We start from the raw sequence: 24,671 nt of genomic DNA on the forward strand, positions 1-24,671 counted from the left end.
GTAAGAGTTGAGTACCCCTGGCCTACATGATGAGATTATTATGGACAAAGGAGTGAGATTATTTTTATTTGTCAAATGGCAGCCAAGCATCAATGATTATGTCATGAGAATAATCCCCACGATATTTATTGGAAAGGAGCATCAAGTTTATCACGTTGCACTTTCAACACCCTGTGAAATTCATCATAATTGATTTAATCTGTGGTTTAATAAACTGCATGCTTTCCCAACGTAGTAGTGGGAGATGTCATCGCCTTCAATATGATGGTTACTATATAAATATTTGCACATAAGTGTTGACACAAACATTTGTCGCATAATACATATTACACACACAAAAAGATCTAGAATATTTTGTTTTGTCAACATTTGTAAAGTTTACCAAAAAATGTGTTTCCATCTGGCTTGTCATGACATGTTTTATCCGACATGTACTTTACTCGGGTAAAAAGTTTGGATGGAAACCTTGTCTGTGTCCAGTATGAAGGAAGTTAGGGGTACTTTCACGAGCCAATGCTAACTATCGTTAATGCCTAGCAAATACCAAAAGACTTCCAGTCAAATGCTATTTAGCAACTTCCTTCAAAGTGAACTTAGAGACATACAAATAGTATCCACGAGTTCATCCGACTCTGGGGAAGTAGATAAAGGCACTCATTACCACAATCCAGAAGTATCCAATTAAACCAAGAGGTCGCTGGGTATTGGGTTGTGGCTACATTATAAACATTACAACACATTTTCAAATGGAACAAGAATGGGCAGATCAGAGCCCAAATGACTGCAACTGGTTCGGATTTCAAATAAATATGCCCTTTCGCTTGAAGAACAAGTTGCCCGTTCAGTAGGTGGCGACGCTACATCAATAGGTGTATTCTGCCATAAAACTTTAAAGAAGAAGAACAAGTTGCTTGTCACTTGTGTTTATGCAGTTTAGAAAGTTTGACAGCAGTTGTACAACGTCAGCTAACCTAGCTGTGTGTTTAGCTGTTTTTGATCAGTCGAATGTAATCAAGGTTCACCCCGTTACAATATTTGTACGTTTGGGAGAATATAGGGTTTCTTCCGGTATAGCGAACTGCTGAAAATCGAACATGGAAGTTGTTCAGGTAAATCGGTTGACACGAGTTTTCGTTATATTCGCTAACTTAACAGTTAACGTTAGCTAGTGAAGGGGACCAACATTCGTGACATTTTAGTGTCGGGGGGCTACCAATGAAAAAAATTAATGAAAAATACATCTCGCTTGACCACGGTCATGATTCAGATGTTTTTTCTTCTTCCAATTTAAGAAACTTCTGTCGGGATTCAATCTTGACCTGGGACCTTTGAAAGAACCTCTGGGATTTATTCGGATTCTGGAATGGGTAAGATACCCTCTTAATCCTTTTAGAGGACTTCGCCAAAATGTAAAGTGTTGCAACCCATTGCTATGTCTATTGTCTCGCAATTGTCACACACACTTAACTTGCTAGCTACTTTAATTAACTAGCTAGTTTGCCATGTTCTTGGTTAATGTTGCGCGCTAGCTACTTGTTTTTTTGTAGTTTAATTTCGGAGAAATGTTAGAAGTGTATTGATGCAGATAGTTATCTAGTACACTAACGTCAGTTAGCCCAACCTCCAAGGCAAATGATAGCGAGATTTTCTCGGCAACACCCTATTCAGCGATTGTCTATGTAGTTACGACTCCTAGCTACAACAATTGGATCAGTGACTGACAAGTCACTCTTTAAGCTGATCATATAAGTGTTTTTTATCTAAATTTTTTCCATGTAATTTTTTCAAATTTATTTAAAATTTATTTAACAACCAGTTCTCATTTACAACTGCGACCTGGTCAAGATAAAACAAAGCAGTGTACAAAAAAGCAGTGCGACAAAAACAACACAGTTACACATAAACTTCAGTTTCAACTGACCTGAGCCCTAGGACCGTGCCTCAGGACTACCTGACATGATGACTCCTTGCTGTCCCCAGTCCACCTGACCATGCTGCTGCTCCAGTTTCAACTGTTCTGCCTTATTATTATTCGACCATGCTGGTCATTTATGAACATCTTGGTACATGTTCTGTTATAATCTCCACCCGGCACAGCCAGAAGAGGACTTACATTTACATTTAAGTCATTTAGCAGACGCTCTTATCCAGAGCGACTTACAAATTGGTGCATTCACCTTATGACATCCAGTGGGACAGTAACTTAACAATAGTGCATTGCCACCCCACATAGCCTGGTTCCTCTAGGTTTCTTCCTAGGTTTTGGCCTTTCTAGGGAGTTTTTCCTAGCCACCGTGCTTCTACACCTGCATTACTTGCTGTTTGGGGTTTTAGGCTGGGTTTCTGTACAGCACTTTGAGATATCAGCTGATGTACGAAGGGCTATATAAATTAATTTGATTTGATAAACAAACGTACAGTCAATAGCACAATAGAAAAATCAACGTACAGTGTGTGCAAATGTAGACAAGTAGAGGTAAGGAAATGAATAGGCCATAAAAGCAAAATAATTACAATTTAGCATTAACACTGGAGTGATAGATGTGCAAGTAGAGATACTGGGGTGCAAAAGAGCAAGAAGATAAATAACAATATGGGGATGAGGTAGTTGGGTGTGCTATTTACAGATTGACTGTGTACAGTGATCGGTAAGCTGCTCTGACAGCTGATGCTTAAAGATAGAGAGGGAGATAGAGGCTTTGTTGCGAAATAGGAAGGTGACTCTAGATGTAATTTTTGACTGGAGATTCTTAATGTGAGTCTGTAGGGAGAGTTTAGTCTAACCAGACACTTAAATATTTGTAGTTGTCCACATATTCTAAGTCAGAACCGTCCAGAGTAGTGATGCTAGTCGGGTGGGCAGCAATCGGTGGAAGAGCATGCATTTAGTTTTGCTAGCATTTAAAATCAGTTGGATGCCACGGAAGAAGTGTTGTATGGCATTGAAGCTCGTTTGGAGGTTTGTTAAATGGCTGCAATCCCGTTAATGGGATGAGATGACAACAGCCATTGAAAGTGCAGGGCGCCAAATTCAAAACAACAAATCTCATTAAAATTCCTCAAAAGTACATGTATTTTATACCGTTTTAAAGGTAATCTTGTTAATTCCACCAGTGTCCGATTTCGAATATGCTTTACAGCGAAAGCACCACAAACGATTCTGTTAGGTCATCACCAAGCTACAGAATGAACACAGCCATTTTTCCAGCCAAAGATAAGTCACAAAAAGCACAAATAGAGATAAAATGAATCACTAACCTTTGATGATCTTTATAAGATGACACTCATAGGACTTCATGTTACGCAATACATGTATGTTTTGTTTGATTAAGTTCATATTTATATAAAGAAATCTGAGTACATTGGCACTTTACGTTCACTAATTCCAAAAACATCCAGTGGTTTTGCATAGCCACATCGATTCAACAGAAATACTCATCATAAATGTAGATGATAATACAAGTTATACACATGGAATTATAGATATACTTCTCCTTAATGCAACCGCTGTGTCAGATTTCAAAGACTTTACCGAAAAAGCATACCATGCAATAATCTGAGACGGCGCTCGATAATTGTTCGATAATGTCCGTTATTTATGTCCATTTAGGTACTTTTGTTAGCGTGTTTGGTATACATATCCAAACGCTCGTGCATTTCTTAGGACAAAAATTTAAAAAGTTATATTACAGGTCGAAGAAACCTTTAAAACTAAGTACAGAATCAATCATTAGGATGTTTTTATCATAAATCTTCAATAAAGTTCCAACCGGAGAATTCCTTTATCTTGAGGAGGAATGGAACGCAAGTCGATATCATGTGGAATGCGCGTGACCAGGAAATGGCTCTCTGCCAGTAAGCTGACTCATTCAGCTCTTATTCAGTCCCACAACACCGTAGAATCCTCATTCAAGTTTCCAAAAACGGTTGACATCTAGTTCAACTTCATCCATATTCCAATGTGAATTAAATTGGGCTTGGTTTGATTTCACAGAAGTGTGGTTGACTTGGAGTTACATTGTGTTGTTTAAGTGTTCCCTTAATTTTTTTGAGCTATATATATATATATATATATATATATATATATATATATATATATATATATATATATATATATATATATATATTACACACACACACACACACACACACACACACACACACACACACACACACACACACACACACACACACACACACACACACACACACACAGTGGGGCAAAAAAGTATTCAGTCAGCCACCAATTGTGCAAGTTCTCCCACTTAAAAAGATGAGAGGCCTGTAATTTATCATAGGTACACTTCAACTATGACAGACAAAATGAGAAGAAAAAAATCCAGAAAATCACTTTGTAGGATTTTTAATGAATTTATTTGCAAATTTTGGTGGAAAATAAGTATTTGGAACGAATTTGGACTCAGCAGACCAAAGACAGATTTCCACCTGTCTAATGTCCGTTGCTCTTGTTTCTTGGCCCAAGCTTCTTATTAGTGTCCTTTTTAGTAGTGGTTATTTTGCAGAAATTAGACCATGAAGACCTGATTCACAGTCTCCTGAACAGTTGATGTTGAGATATGTCTGTTACTGGAACTCTACAAAGCATTTATTTGGGCTGCAATTTCTGAGGCTGGTAACTCTAATGAACTTATCCACTGCAGCAAGAAGTAACTCTGGGTTTTCCTTTCCTGTGGCGGTCCTCATGAGCCAGTTTCATCATAGCGCTTGATGGCTTCTGCGACTGCACTTGAAGAAACTTTCAAAGTTCTTGACATTTTCTGCATTAACTAACCTTCATGTCTTAAAGTAATTATGGACTGTTGCTTCCCTTTGCGTATTTGAGCTGTTCTTGCTATAATATGGACTTGGTCTTTTAACAAGGCACACCTATTTAATTCAAATGCATTCCAGGTGACTACCTTTTGAAGCTGGTTGATAGAATGCTAAGTGTGCAAAGCTGTCATCAAGGCAATGGGTGTCAACTTTGAAGATTCTCAAATATAATATATTTTATATAAATTATTATTTTTTGGTTATTACTTGATTCTATATGTGTTATTTCATACTTTTGATGTCTTCACTATTATTATACAATGTACTGTATGTGTGTATAACTGAGCCATGTCACTTTTGTCATTTTGGTCCACTGTACTTCATTCCAGATATTGGCAGCATGCATGAATGAAAGCGGCTAGCTAGCTAATGCATAGTATTTCAAACTGCATTCATGCCCAGACTGTCACATCAGATAATAGTTAACTTTAGCTAGCTAGTTGTCCCTGACCTATAATATGCTATATGTCATGAGTCTAGGCTGATGCTTTACCTGTTAAGACCTAGGTAGATCTTGACTTTGAGAATGGATTGTTGGTATTTTTGAGAGGAACAAATGCAGATGTAGTATGACCACAAACAGAGGTAGAGCACTAATGGATCCTGTGCGTCGTGCAAACCATATTTGCAAGGTCCTCATGCTCATTGGTAACCAGGGCAACTAGGCTTCTTGACTTCATTTTGTTGAGTACATGGACATGGAAATTCCACTTATGATCTACAGGGCAGGTAGCCTAGCTACTGATTTCCTATCAGACTTTCTTCATGAGTGCAGCTTAGTAGTGCTGCCTCTTGGAGCTAAATTTACGTGGAGAATTTGACTATGTGATGTGAAGCCCAGTGACTCTTCACTGTCCTTAATTTGTCACTAGCTGATTTCTGTGTCTGCTTTATAGGCTACATCAAAGAATCACCAAGTCAGAATCATTTAACCAAAATCAAACTGCTCACAAGCAACGCTCACGCGAATGTTTTAGGTTGAGTCCAGACAGAAAGTGGAATTGCCCAACACATTGGAAGGACTTAGTGCACAGTATGTAGGCCTGAGAAGAGGTGTTTTGCTAAAGAGCTGACATTTCAAGCAGGCCTTGCTATGTGATGAAGTGACATTTTTAGAGACGTGGCCAACTGGCCAAAGTGTAGACTGTCAGCAGCTGTAACAGACAGCTTGGATTCATGAACTTGTAACCTGTCTGAGTAGTTGTCTCAGGATAAAAGGAGGACCACTGGTTCTGATCAACAAGTATTCTGTGTGTGTACACGATCTGTACGTGTATACAGTACCGGTATGTGTCTTTGTATGCACTACATAGTCTGTCATGAATGTGCTAGTTTTGCCTGTGTGTTTGGCTAACTGTGAGGTACGGTCTGTGTGCTTAAGTAGCAGAGCTGCCAGTGGCCCTGTAGGCAATAAACGCCAATGTTATCTTTTAGGTTGGAGCTTGAATTCAATCCAGGCAGTCCACTTCTCTCAGCCAGTCATCACTATCTGTCCATGTTAGAAAGGATAGAAATGTATACTTTCTAACCACAAATGTCATTTTAAACCACTACGCTTTGCATCAACCCCTGCCCTGACCTAAATTAATAAGGAGAAATGGCTCATGTGCTTTGACCATAATTCTACTTTTGTCCATTCTAACATGGCTGTCTAGTAATTACCCTCCTCCCTCTCTCCTATGTGCTGTGCCAACCAGCTACATGCCTTTCTCTGGCTAGAGAGGGGAGTGGCCAGTTACTAGGAAATGCACTGTAAATCCTGGCCAATGCTGCAACACAACATTCTCAGAGCGTCAGTGCAGAGAGGGAGTGGAGGCAGGGGTTACTTTATACACACCACTGATCCCGGTGCTAAACCCTGACCTGCATGCTGCTGCATGCATGAGGGGTTAGAACTAACAGGTTCCAATTAGGCAACCTGTATCCATACTATGTCTGTGGCTGCTTCTTTAGGACGTGTTCTTTAGAATTAGCTTTAATGCAGCATTTAATTGCACCACTTTATTGTAGCCTACGCCACAGGCCCCTGAAGAACTTGCATAGACTATATGCAGTTGAAGTGTTGGAACAGAAGCATGACTTTACCCATGAAAAACATAGCCTAGCTTAATTCTCAAATATTTGTATGATGAACCACGAAAATGGGCAGGAAGCTTTTTGTTCCTTGATGCACTGATGTTAAAACAACTTCTAAGCTTGGTTCAGATCTGTTTGTGCTCTTAACTCCATTGCTGTTAATGTCATGTTTGTTATGAGAATGAGTGTCAAGGAGCTGACATGATAGCAGAGTGCCTGCCTGTTTGTGCCGTCTCTGACTAATTAATAATATGTATACCATGACAACAGTCAGAGGAGTTGGCCAAAGTGCCAACAAGTCTAGGACCAGGTTTGAAAACAAAGGCCTGCTAACGTTCCCATATCATCAACTCCCACCTAACTACACTGTGACTGTACTAGCCTATAGGTGTGCCCACATTCTCAGTCAGTGGGAGGTTGGGTGTCTTAATTACTCAGGGAACTGCATAGTGGAGGGTTTATTTTGAGGGTCAGCGGCTGAGGTAAGGGGATTGCTGGAATGGTCAGGTGTTTATGTGGGGGGGAAATTGGAAATGTTTTACATCACCAAACACCTGAAAGATGAAACCAGTTCCCACAAGGTTCACTTGACCTCAGGCTGCTACTATTACGATCACGATACACTTTTCTCCCCTGTGTTTTTTTTATTTCACCTTTTATTTAACCAGGTAGGCAAGTTGAGAACAAGTTCTCATTTACAATTGCGACCTGGCCACGATAAAGCAAAGCAGTTCGACACATACAACAACGGAGTTACACATGGAGTAAAACAAACATAAGTCTATATACAATGGGAGGTAAAGGCAAAAGGCCATGGTGGCAAAATAAAAAAAATATAGCAAGTAAAACATTGGAATGGTTCATTTGCAGTGGAAGAATGTGCAAAGTAGAGAGAAATAATGGGGTGCAAAGGAGCTAAATAAATAAATACAGTAGGGAAAGAGGTAGTTGTTTGGGCTAAATTATAGATGGGCTATGTACAGGTGCAGTAATCTGTGAGCTGCTCTGACAGCTGGTGCTTAAAGCTAGTGAGGGAGAAGTGTTTCCAGTTTCAGATTTCCATGGCTTCCATACCCTAAAATACTAGTGGACTAAACTCCACGGTTTAGGAAGTTTTTGATGAACTCCACTGAAGGTCGACCGATTTTAATCGGAATGACTTATTTTAACAATCGGAAATCGGTATTTTTGGACGCCAATTTAAAGAAAATATATATATATATTTTTAACACCTTTTTATTTAATCTTTATTTAACTAGGAAAGTCAGTTAAGAACACATTCTTATTTTCAATGACGGCCTAGGAACGGTGGGGTAACTGCCTCGTTCAGGGGCAGAACGACAGATTCTTACCTTGTCAGCTCGGGGGATTCAATCTTGCAACCTTACAGTTAACTAGTCCAACGCTCTAACCACCTGCCTCTCATTGCACTCCACGAGGAGACTGCCTGTTACGCGAATGCAGTAAGCCAAGGTAAGTTGCCAGCTAGCATTAAACTTATCTTATAAACAATAAATCAATCATAATCACTAGTTAACTACACATGGTTGATGGTATTACTAGTTTATCTAGCGTGTCCTGTGTTGCATATGATCCATGTGTTGTGTATCGTTGCTCCAATGTGTACCTAACCATAAACATCAATGCCTTTCTTAAAATCAATACACACAAGTATATATTTTTAAACCTGCATATTTAGCTAAAAGAAATCCAGGTTAGCAGGCAATATTAACCAAGTGAAATAGTGTCACTTCTCTTGCTTTCATTGCACGCAGAGTCTGTGTATATGCAACAGTTTAGGCTGCCTAATTTGCCAGAATTTTACGTAATTATGACATTACATTGAAGGTTGTGCAATGTAACAGGAATATTTAGACTAATGGATGCCACCCCATAGATAAAATACGGAACGGTTCCGTATTTCACTGAAAGAATAAACGTCTTGTTTTTGAGATGATAGTGTCCGGATTCGACCATATTAATGACCTAAGACTCGTATTTATGTGTGTTATTATGTTATAACTAAGTCTATGATTTACTAGAGCAGTCTGACTGAGTGGTGGTAGGCAGCAGCAGGCTCAGGCCATTTCACAACCGATGTGAAATGGCTAGCTAGTTAGCCAAGAGGATTCAATGCTGTAATTGCTTCAAAGTACTGATCCCAAACCGTTGAGGTTGGGTGATTGTGGAGGCCAGGTAATGGTTTCGGATGAGTTGGTCCGCAGAGTGAAGGAAAAAAAAAATAAAAAAAATATGCCATTTAGCAGACGCTTTTATCCAAAGCGACTTACAGTCATGTGTGCATACATTCTACGTATGGGTGGTCCCGGGGATCGAACCCACTATCCTGGCGTTACAAGCGCCATGCTCTACCAACTGAGCTACAGAAGGACCACAAGCAGCCAACAAGTTCTCCGCATATGTCGGAACTCCTTCAAGAGTTCCAGGTTAAGCATTCCAGGTTAAGCTGGTTGAGAGAATGCCAAGTGTGCAAAGCTGTCTTGAAGGCATAAGTTGGCTACTTTCCCAGTGACCTTGCCATGGTTAAATGCGGTTGTATGCACTTTCAGTTTAGCACAAATGCTGCCATCTAGCCACGGTTTCTGGTTTGGGTAGGTTTTAATAGTCACAGTGGGAACAACATCCCCTTTCTGATGAACTGTCACCGTGTCCGTGTATACATCAATGTTATTTTAAGGCAACCCGGAACATATCCCAGTCGGCATGATCAAAACAATCTTGAAGCATGGATTCCGATTGGTCAAATCAGCATTGAATATATCTTATCATTGTTAATTTTTCTCCTATGTACAGTTTTTGGATTATGCTTTAGAGCAGTTTTCTGCAGCATTGGTAAATATGTGATTTTATAAATGTTGAGTTCATTCCTGTGCTGTTTTGTAACTAACCTGGTAGGTTGCAGGCACTAGTTACAGTTTGAAGTTTTCTTGTGTGAAAATATATTTGTTTATCACATGCATATCACATACATTATCCAGAAATGGACTGTTAGCACTTGGTCTATAGCAGGTTCCCCACAAGAATGGGCTTTAGGTGAGGCAGATGAACCTGTAGCCATATTACTTCAGTTTTTAACATGAGATCCTCTCTAAGCTTTACAGGAATGTGGTTCTGAATATTGACTGCAACACTGCCCTTGTTTGCTTCTCTGTAGATAACTTTTTATTGCTGCCACTATCATCAAAGGTATTGTCTAAGTGACTTTTTAATTTTAAGAGAGTCAGAATATGAATGTACTTTGTTACAAGCAAGTTATTGACTTCATGAACCTTGTTTCTTAGGCTACATATGTTAAGATGGGCTATTTTTTGTACTTTTCTGAGTTGCTTGATTTGTTTTTTTAATGCTTTACTGGAAAGCTTATCAGAAGTAGACTAGCTCATGTTATTTACATTGGTGCTGATAGTGCATGGTAAGCTGCACACAGTGGATTTCCTACTAGGGCACACCACTTCAGTGCTAACAGTAACTATGGTTCATACAGTAGGCACATGATTACAGCGTAGGGGGACTTTAATTCAGTTGTCTGCCAATGCCCCTGTGATGTACATTTGATGCAGCATTATGACAACACAGTGTCACAATGGTGGGGATTAACTGAGCTGGTCTTGGGTCATTGATAAGTCATTGTCTCAACGCAGCCTTGAAATGCTTGGACAGAGTACAGGAGCCAAGCTCATTTAGATGGACTACGTCATTCCTATAGATTATCTTCTGTTTCCAGACGGTGTCAGAGTTATCTATGAAAGTGACTCCAGCAGAGCTACAGTTGTCTTTTAGCCAGATGTGTAATGCCAGTAGTCTGCTGAATCTTTCAGACATTCGGCCCAACGATGGTACCGGACCTGATATTATTTTCCGCTTTTTGTAATCTGTCATGGCTCGAATCAGTTATTTTTAAAATACATTTTCAGAAGTTCCAAGCTAGCCCTCCTGATGTCGTAGTCCATGTGGGGTCAAACGACAGCGTCAGCCCCCGGCAGCAGTCGTAGAACGGTTGGAAGCAGCCTTGTAGTGTCCTGTACTCAAGCTCTTGGGTAGCGCTGGGAACTGAGATGTTTCTCACCATAGACCTGCCAATGATGACAGCTGGTGAAATAGCAGAGGGCTGGACGTTCTTTCGCCTCAAAGGCGAAAGAATGGTCTGAGGATCTAAACATGAGGAAGTTGCCACCGGAGAGGGAGACAACAGAGGACCAAGGCACCTGAACCTCTGAATCCAGGGCGGCAAAGCCGTTTCTGGTCTGTGTCCGGGCTTAACATCTCTAAGGAGTCCCCCATTGCCAGAAGATGCTTTTTTTCCGACTTGCATGGCGAGTGACACATCTCCATGGCTGGTTGGGTCGAGAACAGGAACATCCCACAGGAGCATCCTACCGCTTTGGGGAGGGATCCCTGCAGAGTACAGGCCAAGTCGTCTGTGGGGAGCTGATACGGCGGCGACACATCCACCAGAGCGCGCCGTCTGGCTACTGGGGTAGAAGAACAATTTAAAAGTAGGCGGGGGTGGAGTCCCCCAGTAGGTTTTCTAAGAGTAAGCACTTCGCCCCTGTAGTCCTCTGCAAGCAAACAGTTGCTACTTTGAAAGTCTGGGCAGTCCACATTGTCCCGGAATAAAGCAAAGTTAACACGGCTCCTGCAATGTTAAATGTTCAATAGCGACCTACATTTGAGACGGTTGAGCTAGCTGTGTCCGTGTCTCTCTCTTTACATGGAATCTGTCAGGATCCCAGGACAGATTGTTGCGTTCACTGCAACTAAGCCGCGGGATCCAAAATCAAAAAGTATATAAAATCTTAACTTCACAAGGAAACACTATTACAACTTTACATAAACGATTAATCGAGGTCTCTTGTTTAGATGTTTTGGGGGAGGAGCTCATTAGAATAATGGCCTGTGAAATATCACAGCACAGTTGTAATATATGGTAAACAGAAACTGGATGGTTTTCAGAGATTGATGGGAGGGGTTTAGTGGAGCTGAAGGATGGAACTAAAAAGAACAAGGTAAAATGTATAGTTGAAGTCTAAGTTTACATACACCTTAGCCAAATACATTTCAACTCAGTTTTTCACAATTCCTGACATTAAATCATTGTAAAAATTCCCTGTTTTACGTCAGTTAGAATCACCACTTTATTTTAAGGATGTGAAATGTCAGAATAATAGTAGAAAAATAAATGTATTTCAGCTTTTTTCTTTCATCACATTCCCAGTGGGTCAGAAGTTTACATACTTAACTAGTATTTGGTAGCATTGCCTTTAAATTGTTTAACTTGGGTCAAAAATATCGGGTAGCCTTTCACAAGCGTCCCACAATAACTTGGGTGAATTTTGGACCATTCCTCCAAACAGAGCTGGTTTTACTGAGTCAGGTTTCTAGGTCTCCTTGCTCGCACGTGCTTTTTCAGTTCTGCACACAAGTTGTCTATATGATTGAGATCAGGGCTTTGATGGCCACTCCAATACCTTGACTTTGTTGTCCTTAAGCCATTTTGCCACAACTTTGGAAGTATACTTGGGGCATTGTCCATTTGGAAGACCCATTTGCGACCAAGCTTTATCTTCCTGACTGATGTCTTGAGATGTTGCTTCAATATACCCACAATTTTTCATGATTCCATCTATTTTGTGAAGTGCACCAATCCCTCCTGCAGCAAAGCACCCCCCTCAACATGCTGCCACCCCCGTGCTTCACGGTTGGGATGGTGTTCTTTTGGCTTGCAAGGCCCCCCCCCCCTCCATCCAAACATAACAATGGTTTATGGCGATTTTGGAGTAGTGGCTTCTTGCTTGCTGAGCGGCCTTTCAGGTTATGTCAATATAGGACTCATTTTACTGTAGATATAGATACTTCTGTACCGGTTTCCTCCAGCATTTCAAGGTCCTTTGCTGTTGTTCTGGGATTGATTTGCACTTTTCTCACCAAAGTACGTTAATCTCTAGGAGACGGAACGCGTCTTCTTCCTGAACAGTATGACGGCTGCGTGGTCCCATGGTGTTTGTTTGTACAGATAAACGTGGTACCTTCAGGCGTTTGGAAATTGCTCCCAAGGATGAACCAGACTTGTGGAGGTCTACAAAAACAATTCTGAGGTCTTGGCTGGTTTCTTTTGGTTTTCCAATGATGTTAAGCGAAGAGGCACTGAGTAGGCCCTGAAATGCATCCACAGGTACACTCCAATTGACTCAGGCTAATTGACATTTATCAGAAGCTTCTAAAGTCACAACATTTTCTGAACTTTTTCAAGCTGATTAAAGACTCCCTTAAAGACTCACTAAGTTGACTGTATCTAAACTTCTGACCCACTGGAATTGTGATTAAGTGAAATCTGTCTGTAGAAATTCTGGGGAAATTTACTTGTCATGTACTAAGTAGATGCCCTAACCGACTTGCCAAAACCTATAGTTTGTTAACAAGAATTTTGTGGAGTTATTGAAAAATTTGTTTTAATGACTCCAACCTAAGTGTATGTAAACTTCTGACTTCAACTGTATGTATGTATATAGACAGGTTCAAAAGTTTTGTGAAACAGCGCAGTTAGATATATGGCAAATAGAAACTGGATGGTCTTCAGAGATAGATAGGAGGGGTTAAGGGTAGCTGAAGGCAGGGACTAATAACAAACTAAAGATGACTATTGTAAAATGTATGTTGAAGCCAATTAGGAGGTGGGGAGGGAATTAAAAAATAAAGTGTGTTTTCTGTACACTTACTACCGTTCAAAAGTTTGGGGTCACTTAGATATGTTCTTGTTTTTGAAAGAAAAGCAACAACAAAAATAACCTCATTGATCAGAAATACAGTGTAGACCATTGTTAATGTTGTAAATGGATATTGTAGCAGGAAACTGCATTTAAAAAAATTATTTTTATATGGGCATACCGAGGCCCATTATCAGCAACCATCACTCCTGTGATCCAATGGCATGTTGTTAGCTAATCCAAGTTTTTCATTTTAAAAGACTGATTATTAGAAAACCCTTTTCCAATTATGTTAGCACAGCTGCAAACTACTGTTCTGATTTAAAGAAGCAATAAAACTGGCCTTTAGACTAGTTGAGTATCTGGAGCATCAGCAATTGTGGGTTCGATTACAGGCTCAAAATGGCCAGAAACCAGTAACTTTCTTCTGAAACTTGTCAGTCTATTCTTGTTCTGAGAAATTAAGGCTGTTCCATGCGAGAAATTTCCAAGAAACTGAAGATCTCGTACAACTCTGTACTACTCCCTTCACAGAACAGCTCGAACTGTCTATAACCATAATATAAAGAGGAGTGGGAGGCCCTGGTGCACAACTGAGTAAGAGGACAAGTACATTAATGTCTAGTTTGTGAAACCGACGGGTCACAAGCCCTCAACTGGCAGCTTCATTAAATAGTTCCAAAACAAGACACCAGTCTCAACGTCGACAGTAAAGAGGCGACTCCGGGATGCTGGCTTTTTAGGCAGAGTGCCTCTGTCCAGTGTCTGTTCTTTTGCCCCTTTTTAGTCTTTTTTGGCCAGTCTGAGATATGACTTTTTCTTTGCAACTCTGCCTAGAAGGCCAGCATCCCGGAGTCGCCTCTCCACTGTTGACGTTGAGACTGGTGTTTTCACCTCAACCCTATTGAGATGAGTTGGATCGCAGAGTGAAGGAAAAGCAGCCAACAAGTGCTCAGTATATGTGCGATCTCCTTCAAGACTGTTGGAAAAGCATTCCAGGTTAAGCTGTTTGAGAGAATGCCAAGAGTGTGCAAAGCTGTCAATGCAAAGGGTGGCTATTTGAAGAATCTTAATTTATAAAATATAATTTGGTTTTGGTAACACTTTGGTTACTACATGATTCCATGTGTTATTTCATAGTTTTGATGTCTTCGCTATTTATTCTACAAAGTGTGAAAATTGTATAAATAAAAATCCTTGATTGAGTAGGTGTCATCTTTTGACTGGTACTGTATAATCATGCACAAAGAAAATATGGTGAATTGGAAATTATGCAGACAATTTACATTGACGGAAACCACAATCTGTCTGCAATATTAAAGCTGCTCTACCCCCCAGAATTAAAAAAATAAACTTCCTTCGCTTTGTAGTTTAGTCCGCTACTGAAATACCCGTATTTGACCCCTTTTACACTCAGCAACTGTTGTGGCATTGTTTTTTATGACCCTCTATTTATTGCATTGGATATTTGTTATTGTTCAGAAGGCCTGAACTCTTTAGGCCTCGTGGTCTGTTTTGCACTTCTCAACTGCTATGTAAATTCTGATTGATTGTGATCATGTGGGAACGTGCTTGAGCTGACGTGGGCACTGGACTAGGCTACTTTTAGAACAAAGGGCATTATTCTAGAAGAAGTTGGGGCGTGCTAGATCTCCCATCACGTTTTCAATGGACGGATCTGTTCAGTAACTCCTATTTGTGGAACATTGCTACCAGCAACCAACACCGGAACAAGTTTGTATTCAAATATACAAAAATATAAATGCAATGTGAAGTGTTGATTTCATGATGTGAAATTAAAGAAAATTCCCTGGCATGTTCCATTCACACAAAGCTTATTTCTCTGAAATGTTGTGCATATTTGTTTACCTCTGGTGAGCATTTCTCTTTGCCAAGATAATCCATCTTGACATATCAAGATGATGATTAAACAGCAAGGTCATTACACAGGAGCATTTTGTGCTGGGGACAATAAAAGGCCACTCTAAAATGTGCGGTTTTAATGGAATCAACCCACCAGACAGATTTTTCTGTAGTTCGGATGGTGTGGTATTCCCAAGTTTTTTTGTATTTTTATTACACCTAGGAGAATAAACCTTACTCAAGCATTGCTATCAGATGATACAAAATCACTGATCTACAAATGACCTTACATCCCAATTAACTCCTCATTACAGATCAAGTTACAGACCACGTTCATCTGTACAAACAAACACCATGGGACCACGCAGCCGTCATACTGCTCAGGAAGGAGACGCGTTCCGTCTCCTAGAGATTAACGTACTTTGGTGAGAAAAGTGCAAATCAATCCCAGAACAACAGCAAAGGACCTTGAAATGCTGGAGGAAACCGGTACAGAAGTATCTAAATCTACAGTAAAATGAGTCCTATATTGACATAACCTGAAAGGCCGCTCAGCAAGCAAGAAGCCACTGCCTATCCTTTCTCAAACAGAACCCATTAAACGTGCTGCTAGTTTGTCAAACTCAGCTGTTAGGAGCCAGTCCGTGTTAATGAGTTGGCTCTCTCAGCACTCACTGAGGGAAGGAGTTTCCTGTGTGGAAAGAGGCTGGAGGGGAAGTTAAATTGGTGAAAAGTAATCATGAGAGCGAAAGAGTCAAGGTTCTAGCACAGGGAAAGTCTTCGTCTGGGAGAGAAGTGTAAGTCTATGATTTTGCATACTTGTATGTTTGCCATTCTTCCCTTCTCTGGGTCTGCTCTCACCCCACTTTTCTGCTTTGAGTAGAGGAAGTAACTATCAGGGTGGATGAAGTGAGGTCCCCAGTGTTCTGCCCAATCAGGGTTTCAAGATTTTTGGTACGAGCCATGTCTGAGGCCTCTTGGGGCCTCTTCGTGTCTGACCTGACCTGGGGCGTTCTGCTGGAGTTGGGGCTTTTCTTGCCGGGTGACAACTCCCCACCCTTATGGCTTTTACAGAGGACTGTTAAGCGTGCTGCATCAGGAACACTTGACCACTTAAAACCAGCTCTGTGTCCTACCGGTGGAACACCTCTTATTATAATAATATATGCCATTTAGCAGATGCTTTTATCCAAAGGGGCTTAGTCATGCATACATTGTACGTATGGGTGATCCCGGGAGTCAAAACCCACTATCCCGGCGTGGCACTACAGAGGACGACTTTCTGTTATGATTTACAGAACCACAACTCTGAACAGCCCTCTGATCAGCTATAATAAAGATGAGCTAAATATATCTGTATACAGTCTTATGTAGGCTACATGTATTATGTGTTGATTTAAAATCTTAAAGAACAAATTTTGATAATCAGAGGAGTGCACAATAACTCTAGTTCGTTGGGAGAGAAACAGTTTATGAATTCTAAAGTACTTTTCCTTGTCTCCTTTATTGACCTGAAAACAAAACCTAGACACTAGTGAAAAGTCAGCCCACCAGGAATGAGCTTTTCTTAGCTGCCCAGGAATGAGAATGATGTGAAGGCAAATAGATGAGGAGAGGAAGTAACTTAAGACCATTGAGATGCACGCTAACTCACCTCTCTCTCTCTGTGCAGGTGTTCACCATCTTTGCCTTTGCCACCACGGGTGGTTACTCTGGGACGACCCACATCAGTGTGAAATGTGGGGATGCGGTGCTAAAGGACATAGACGTTGGGTTCGGATACCCTTTCAGGTAAAACACCTCTCGCATAGAGCTGCATATTAACAACATGTATGCTGTCATATTGTTTCTTCTGTTTTTTAAATTGCCAGTAACCCCTACCTGTGGTCTGTACAGTAAATAAGCCTATCTCTGTCACTCCCTGAAAAGCAATGCAAAACTTTTCAAGGGTTTGATGTGTAAATGGGAATTCCAAAGAGCAGTTTCTTTTTACTCTTAAGCTGGTTGTAAAAATGTATGCAGTCACACATGGAAAAAAACAAAAGATTCTTCCCACCAAGATTATTTTGATTTGCCTTTGATGGTTGCCCCTTAAATGTTTTTGAATTTATAGTTGAAATGGATTTATCTAATTGATAGATTTTCTCTCCCACCCCCCCACTACTCTCTAGGTTGTCTAGCTACGGCCCTTTAAAGGTGCCGACGTGTAACGGGAACGCCACGAATGAGATTTACCTACAGGGCGACTACTCTTCCTCGGCTGAGTTCTACGTCTGTGTCGGTGTCTTTGGCTTCCTGTACTGCACCGCCACCCTGGTTGTATACTTGGGATACCAGCATGTGTACCGCGAGGGCCGCGGACCTACCTTTGTGAGTCTAAGATACTAGGGCTGATCCCATTTTTAGTCATCTGTTGGCTAGATAGGCTGTTGGTTGACCAAGATTTGAATTTTTTGTCAAGCTGTGGCAAATATATATATTTTACACACACACACACACACACACATATACACACACACACAGTGGGGAGAACAAGTATTTGATACACTGCCTATTTTGCAGGTTTTCCTACTTACAAAGCATGTAGAGGTCTGTAATTTTTATCATAGGTACACTTCAACTGTGAGAGACAAATCACATTGTATGATTTTTAAGTAATTAATTTGCAATTTATTGCATGACATAAGTATTTGATCACCTACCAACCAGTAAGAATTCCAGCTCTCACAGACCTGTTAGTTTTTATTTAAGAAGCCCTCCTGTTCTCCACTCATTACCTGTATTAACTGCACCTGTTTGAACTCGTTACCTGTATAAAAGACACCTGTACACACACTCAATCAAACAGACTCCAACCTCTCCACAAAGGCCAAGACCAGAGAGGGTGTAAAGACATCAGGGATAATTTGTAAGTCGCTCTGGATAAGAGCGTCTGCTAAATGACTTAAATGTAAATGTAAATGTAATAAAATTGTAGACCAGCACAAGACTGGGATGGGCTACAGGACAATAGGCAAGCAGCTTGGTGAGAAGGCAACAACTGTTGGCGCAATTATTAGAAAATGGAAGAAGTTCAAGATGACAGTCAATCACCCTCGGTCTGGGGCTCCATGCAAGTCCTCACCTCGTGGGGCATCAATGATCATGAGGAAGGTGAGGGATCAGCCCAGAACTACACGGCAGACCTGGTCAATGACCTGAAGAGAGCTGGGATCACAGTCTCAAAGAAAACCATTAATAACACACTACGCCGTCATGGATTCAAATCCTGCAGCGCACTGCAAGGTCCCCCTGCTCAAGCCAGCGCATGTCCAGACCCGTCTGAAGTTTGCCAATGACCATCTGGATGATCCAGAGGAGGAATGGGAGAAGGTTGTGTGGTCTGATGAGACAAAAATAGTGTTTTGGTCTAAACTCCACTTGCCGTGTTTGGAGGAAGAAGGATGAGTACAACCCAAACAACACCATCCCAACCGTGAAGCATGGAGGTGGAAACATCATTCTTTGGGGATGCTTTTCTGCAAAGGGGACAGGACGACTGCACCGTATTGAGGGGAGGATGGATGGGGCCATGTATCACGAGATCTTGGCCAACAACCTCCTTCCCTCAGTAAGAGCATTGAAGATGGGTCGTGGCTGGGTCTTCCAGCATGACAACGACCCGAAACACACAGCCAGGGCAAGTAAGGAGTGGCTCCGTAAGAAGCATCTCAAGGTCCTGGAGTGGCCGATCCAGTCTCCAGACCTGAACCCAATAGAAAATCTTTGGAGGGAGCTGAAAGTCTGTATTGCCCAGTGACAGCCCCGAAACCTGAAGGATCTGGAGAAGGTCTGTATGGAGGAGTGGGCCAAAATCCCTGCTGCAGTGTGTGCAAACCTGGTCAAGAACTACAGGAAACATATGATCTCTGTATTTGCAAATAAAGGTTTCTGTACCAAATATTAAGTTCTGCTTTTCTGATGTATCAAATACTTATGTCATGCAATAAAATGCAAATTAATTACTTAAAAATCATACAATGTGATTTTCTGGATTTTTGTTTTAGATTCCATCTCTCACAGTTGGTGTACCTATGATATAAATTGCAGACCTCTAAATGCTTTGTAAGTAGGAAAACCTGCAAAATCGGCAATGTATCAAATACTTGTTCTCCCCACTGTATATATAAAAAATTATGGCACATGAGACACCGGTCTGAGTGGACTAAGCCATTGTGAATGCTTCAGGGATGGCACACAAGTATCACCTGTAGTACGTTTACCATTTCTTGTCTAAAAGTTCTGTTAAGGCATTCAATATATTATTATTACAGTCTTGTCATTGTAGGAGTGGACATGTTGTTTGTAGAACGCACAACCTAGGTTACACTTGTGAGGGAAAACTTTAGGTTTATTTCATTCCGTTTACGAGTTAATTTATTAATTGTCTTTTGTTTGGAGAGCTCCTGTCAATCTTGAGAAAGGACACACACCTGATTTATGAATAGAACTATGCCTAGAATACCTGGCCTGCATGCAAATGTAGGCTTATAAATATGCACATTTGGGGATCTGATACTATTTCTGATTGGCTTAACTCGCCATCACTGTGGAGCTTATCAAAGTAATTTTTTTCTTCACCTCAAAAAGAAAGTAAACTATCTGTTTTGACATCCATTGTGAATATTTCCTCAACGTAGCCTATTTGAAGAATCTTTCCAGCTCTCCCACTTTCAATAACCACACAGCATGAGAGGGGGAAAATGTCATGCTCTGATCCGGTGGAAATGTCATAAAGGCCTACCTCATTACTTCTTCTTATCCTTTGTGCAAATAGCCTACGGCTGTGTCTGTCTGTGTGGTGCTCACTGGCAGCACCCAGAAAATTTTAAACAATGTTGCAAGTTTGTTAGCTCCAGCTTCAGGCTAGACCCCAGTTAATAGTTAATACAATGTTTCAAGTTCCTTGCAGACAGGCCATGCATAGCTCCCGAGGGACGCAGCGGTCTAAGGCACTGCATCTCAGTGTCTGAGGCATCACTATAATTTTGATGAACCACATGACATTGATTTTGAGATATGAAACTGTTCCACAAAAATGTGCACATGAAAATCAGAACTGACACACAGATCAGTATAAATGGTAGGATAACTTGCCACTTCAAATGGTGAAGGTTGCTGACCGCTGTTGTAGCCTACTACCGGCAACTTCAGATGCATAATGGCAGAATCTGCAACGGCCAGCAGCAGTGGGAGAAATTATTCTGGTTAGTTTAAAATACTTTAACTAGGCAAGTCGGTTAAGAACAAATTCTTATTTTACAATGACTGACTACCCTGACCTAACCCGGGCAACGCTGGGCCAATTGTGCGCCGCCCTATGGGACTCCCGATCACAGCCGGTTGTGAGACAGCCTGGGATCGAACCAGGGTCTGTAGTGACGCCTCTAGGTCTGAGACTCAGTACCTTAGACCGCTGCGTACTCGGGATCTCTGGCTCACGCTTTAGTAAATTGTCTAAATGTTTAATTTTAGCGCTTGACGCATCAGGCAAAATAGCCTGCATATAGTTGATTTTATTCCAACATAGGGTGGGGTTTATGTTAGTTACCGTATAGTGTAGCATAACTGGAGAACTATTTGTATATCCTGGGCTACCAGCCTGTGTACTGCCAGATCAGTGTCAACCAGTCATTGTGAGGCTGTTTGTAGGGTTTTTGAGAAGCAACCCATCAACTGGCAGACCAATAATGGTGTGTGTGACTACAGAGTAAGCATGTACAGCTGATATAGTGATTGTAATGTTAGCCACACAGTACTGCGCAGTTTGCAGAAAAGAAAAGCATATCTAAAACAACATACTTACATTTTCAGAATTAGACAACGTCTCTCAGCCAGATACCGAAGAATTGGTTCATGCATTTGCTTATTTTAGGCTAGTTCTCTAAAGCATCACAGTTGTGGAACAGCTTGCTATGTCAGGTAAGAGGGGCAGATAACAGGTTTTTAAATCACCTTTAAAAACCCACCTTTTTAGTTGGGATTTTAATAAGTGAGTTTTATACATCCTCAGTTTGTTTTAATGTGAAGTATTTTGTGATTTTAAATAAATGTTGATATAACAATGTAACCATTTGTCTCTGGCTGATGGGTTAGGTTCATGTTTTAAGCCTGGTATGGCTCTAACAGCTGAGACGACAGGTTAAGTTGTGAGCCTAATAGTTTTCAAAAGAGATTCATGATTTAAAAGCTGCGTTCTTCCATCCTCTTCAACATGGTCCTATAGTGACAACCCTCCCCTGTGTTTTTCTCAGGACCTGTTGGTGACTGCTGCTTTTGCCTTCCTGTGGCTGGTGTCCTCCTCTGCCTGGGGGAAGGGCCTGACTGACGTGAAGTGGGCCACCAACCCAAACCACCTGGTTGGGATCTGTCAGCCCCTGTGCTCACCTGGATACTTCCCCTCCATGGGAAAACTCAATGCCTCTGTGGTGAGAAATTTGATTTAGTAATAGGAATGTATAGCCATTTCTCAATGTGATTTACAGGTATGTACATGTCCAGCATGAAAGACGGGGCTACGGGTGTAGTGGCACTAAGCATTTGTAATTCCTTTGTTTGCATCCTGTGTTGTCTTTGTTTCACACTTTCCTGTTTGTCCAGATTTTCGGATTTCTAAACCTCATCCTATGGACCGGTAACTGTTGGTTCATCTTTAAGGAGACTCCCTTCCACAAGGACCCCAACCCACCAGCCACCATGGAGGAGGGTGGAGTCCCCAGCTCTTAATTGCATAGAGCCCAAGCCAATCGCCAAGGTGCTTTGGACCCACATGGTTTCTTATTTAACCCTATTAAGAAGGAAACTAAAACCTCAAGCAAAATTTTGCTTTTTAATCACCCTTACCACTGAGGCCACTTTTCAATGATGGGCATTAAGCTCAAGCTTCAGGGAAAGTATTCATGCTGTGTTTACACAGGCAGCTCAATTCACACACAATTTTTTTTCTCTTCAACTAATTGGTATTTTGACCAATCAGATCAGCTCTGAAAAGTATCTGATGTGATTGGCCTTTTGGCCAAATAAAAATAAAATAATTGGTGTGCCTGTGTAAACACAGGCTAAGTTCCCCAACTCTAACCCTCCAACACAGCTACCCTTGGATGTCGTTTTAATACTCTGCATAGAGTTAGTCAGTTAATGTGAATGATTTGCTAGCTGCAGTCAACACTAGGTGTAAACCCTGAAAACTGAGTGACCGCAACGGTTTTTATTTGTTTTTTTCCTGTTTATTTTTTAAACATTCTAAAAGGTGCCTTGAGTTAACTGTACATAACATCTATTCAGTTACAGTGAACGTGGCTTGAGTTGAACACTTAGAAAGGAATTTGGGTATCTGTGATTTTCAAAATGTCTGATTTTGGTCGCTTCCTCTAGAGCAGGTACTTTCAAACGCATAGGCCAAGTACAAAATGTCCCAACAGGGCTCACAGACACACTACTGTAGCTGAACTGTGATTAATATGGGGATGTTCAGTAATGCTGCGTTGACATCACAGGTGGCCGGTGGTACCTTAATTAGGGAGGACGGGCTCTTAGTAATGGCTGGAACTGCATCGAAAACAACAAACGCATGGTTTCCAGGTGTTTGATTCCATTCACTCCTTTCCCGGCCATTTGTTATGAGCCGTCCTCCCTTCAGCAGCCTCCTGTGGTTCAAATACACTAATCGTCTGACCGTCAGTCCCCTCGTTTACCATGAATCTAATAAAGGAGATGAGGTCGACGGTAATGTTGAAATCCACTGCTCTGTTGCCTTTCAGGCCTACATTTGGTCCTCTAGATTAAAATAAACAATTTTAACTACTGTCATATCAGTGATTCCAATATTCCACTACTACATTTTTTTGAAACATGGATGTTGCATTTCTGTCATGTTCTGAAAGCCTACTGCTCTGATGCACTAAACTCGTCAGTTGTTAGCTACTTGACCCCACAATTGCTCCTGATGTTTAGTGTGTTCCTCTTTGAAATGTATGTTTGTTTTTTTTGTCTTAGTTTTGTTATTCAAAATGGTTTTGTCACATGCTTCATAACCACCCGGTGTGGGCTATCCTTGAAATGCTTACTTGTGGAAGAACATATGAACAGTGCCTTGGTTATTTATACGAACTATAGCAGTAACACCAACTAATAAGGACTACATTCAATTTGAGGACACATTTCTAGTAACTGCTGTCAATATTTTAGTTATTCAAACTGTCAGTGCCTATATTTCACCGCAGTGCTGGTTGGTGTATTGTTTACTCAATGAAGCCAAACTTTTTAAAGTCTTCTGTAAAGTTGTGACATTGAAACAATTAAAACACTAAGTTCCCTCAGTATTTGACTCTTCTCAAAATGTTTGAACTAGAGCTGGGACGATAAACCAGAAAATGATCGACACTGACCACTTATTGCAGGCATTTTGCAGATAACATTCAGTACGATAAGTAGCCTATACTACAGAAATGTAAAGTTTGAAATGAAATAAGTTTGTTAATATGGGTGGACTGTTATAGCCGTCAATTGACTCATAAAAAAGCTTACTAGTAGTTTAAAGGGTGATATTTAAACTTGTAAAATTATAGTTCTATTTATTATTTCATCCATATCGCGATAAACTGCCTGAATTGATTTTTGTCTGAAAAGACGATGAATGTCATAAATTTAAAAATAAAAAACTACATTAATTGGTCAATTCATAATAAGCCCTTTAATGGCTTCTGTGTGTTTAGAAAATATCTAGAACTTATCTCCCTGAGAGTTTTATGCCTTCATGTTTGTCATTTTGTTTTTTCTGTTTTGTCACACCACTGGGCAAGCTACAGACTACCATTGAAGAATGGTAAATGGTGCTGCCATGTAACACAAATGGCAACATGTAGGTGCCAAAGTTAATGAATCCTTTGGTGTTTCTTGTTGCTTGTTTTTTCTCTCACTCATTTACATTTGAATTTAGCCAATGATTGCAGTTGATGGGTGTGTGGAGATGACCTACGTCTGTCACACTCTTATGGGAAGTGAATGGAACTTATTGATTTAGTATTTTATTGATTTGGAAAAAATGCTTTTCACTAATTATTTTGTAAGTAATGTCATTTTGACATCCTGTTCCTTACGAGTGTTGGGATTTGAGGGATATGCAGACATTGCCAT

The 24,671-nt window shown here is 40.7% G+C and overlaps 1 protein-coding gene across 2 annotated transcripts; it reads left to right on the forward strand.

Moving 5' to 3' along the window:
• Positions 1-754: 754 nt before the first annotated feature.
• LOC124028588 (synaptophysin-like protein 1) lies at positions 755-23,855 on the forward strand. 2 transcript variants are annotated; one of them, XM_046340631.1, is made up of 6 exons: positions 755-1,109; positions 1,293-1,367; positions 17,170-17,288; positions 17,669-17,867; positions 21,791-21,964; positions 22,194-23,855. In XM_046340631.1, exons 1-6 carry the CDS (start codon positions 1,095-1,097, stop codon positions 22,260-22,262), a joined length of 651 nt encoding a protein of 216 aa, XP_046196587.1. In that variant the 5' UTR covers positions 755-1,094; the 3' UTR covers positions 22,263-23,855. The 2 variants fall into 2 exon arrangements, with proteins under 2 accessions (XP_046196587.1, XP_046196585.1); XM_046340629.1 differs by having other exon boundaries at positions 763-1,109; positions 22,137-23,855.
• Positions 23,856-24,671: the final 816 nt, after the last annotated feature.

The sequence above is a fragment of the Oncorhynchus gorbuscha genome, linkage group LG03 (genome assembly GCF_021184085.1).
Source record: "Oncorhynchus gorbuscha isolate QuinsamMale2020 ecotype Even-year linkage group LG03, OgorEven_v1.0, whole genome shotgun sequence".
NCBI lineage: Eukaryota > Metazoa > Chordata > Actinopteri > Salmoniformes > Salmonidae > Oncorhynchus > Oncorhynchus gorbuscha.

Excerpts from the sequence above, each read along its gene's own strand:
- LOC124028588 (XM_046340629.1), top strand. Across the intron at positions 1,368-17,169 it reads TTATTCGGATTCTGGAATGG|GTGTTCACCATCTTTGCCTT; the intron begins GTAAGATACCCT and ends CTCTCTGTGCAG. Across the intron at positions 17,868-21,790 it reads AGGGCCGCGGACCTACCTTT|GACCTGTTGGTGACTGCTGC; the intron begins GTGAGTCTAAGA and ends TGTTTTTCTCAG.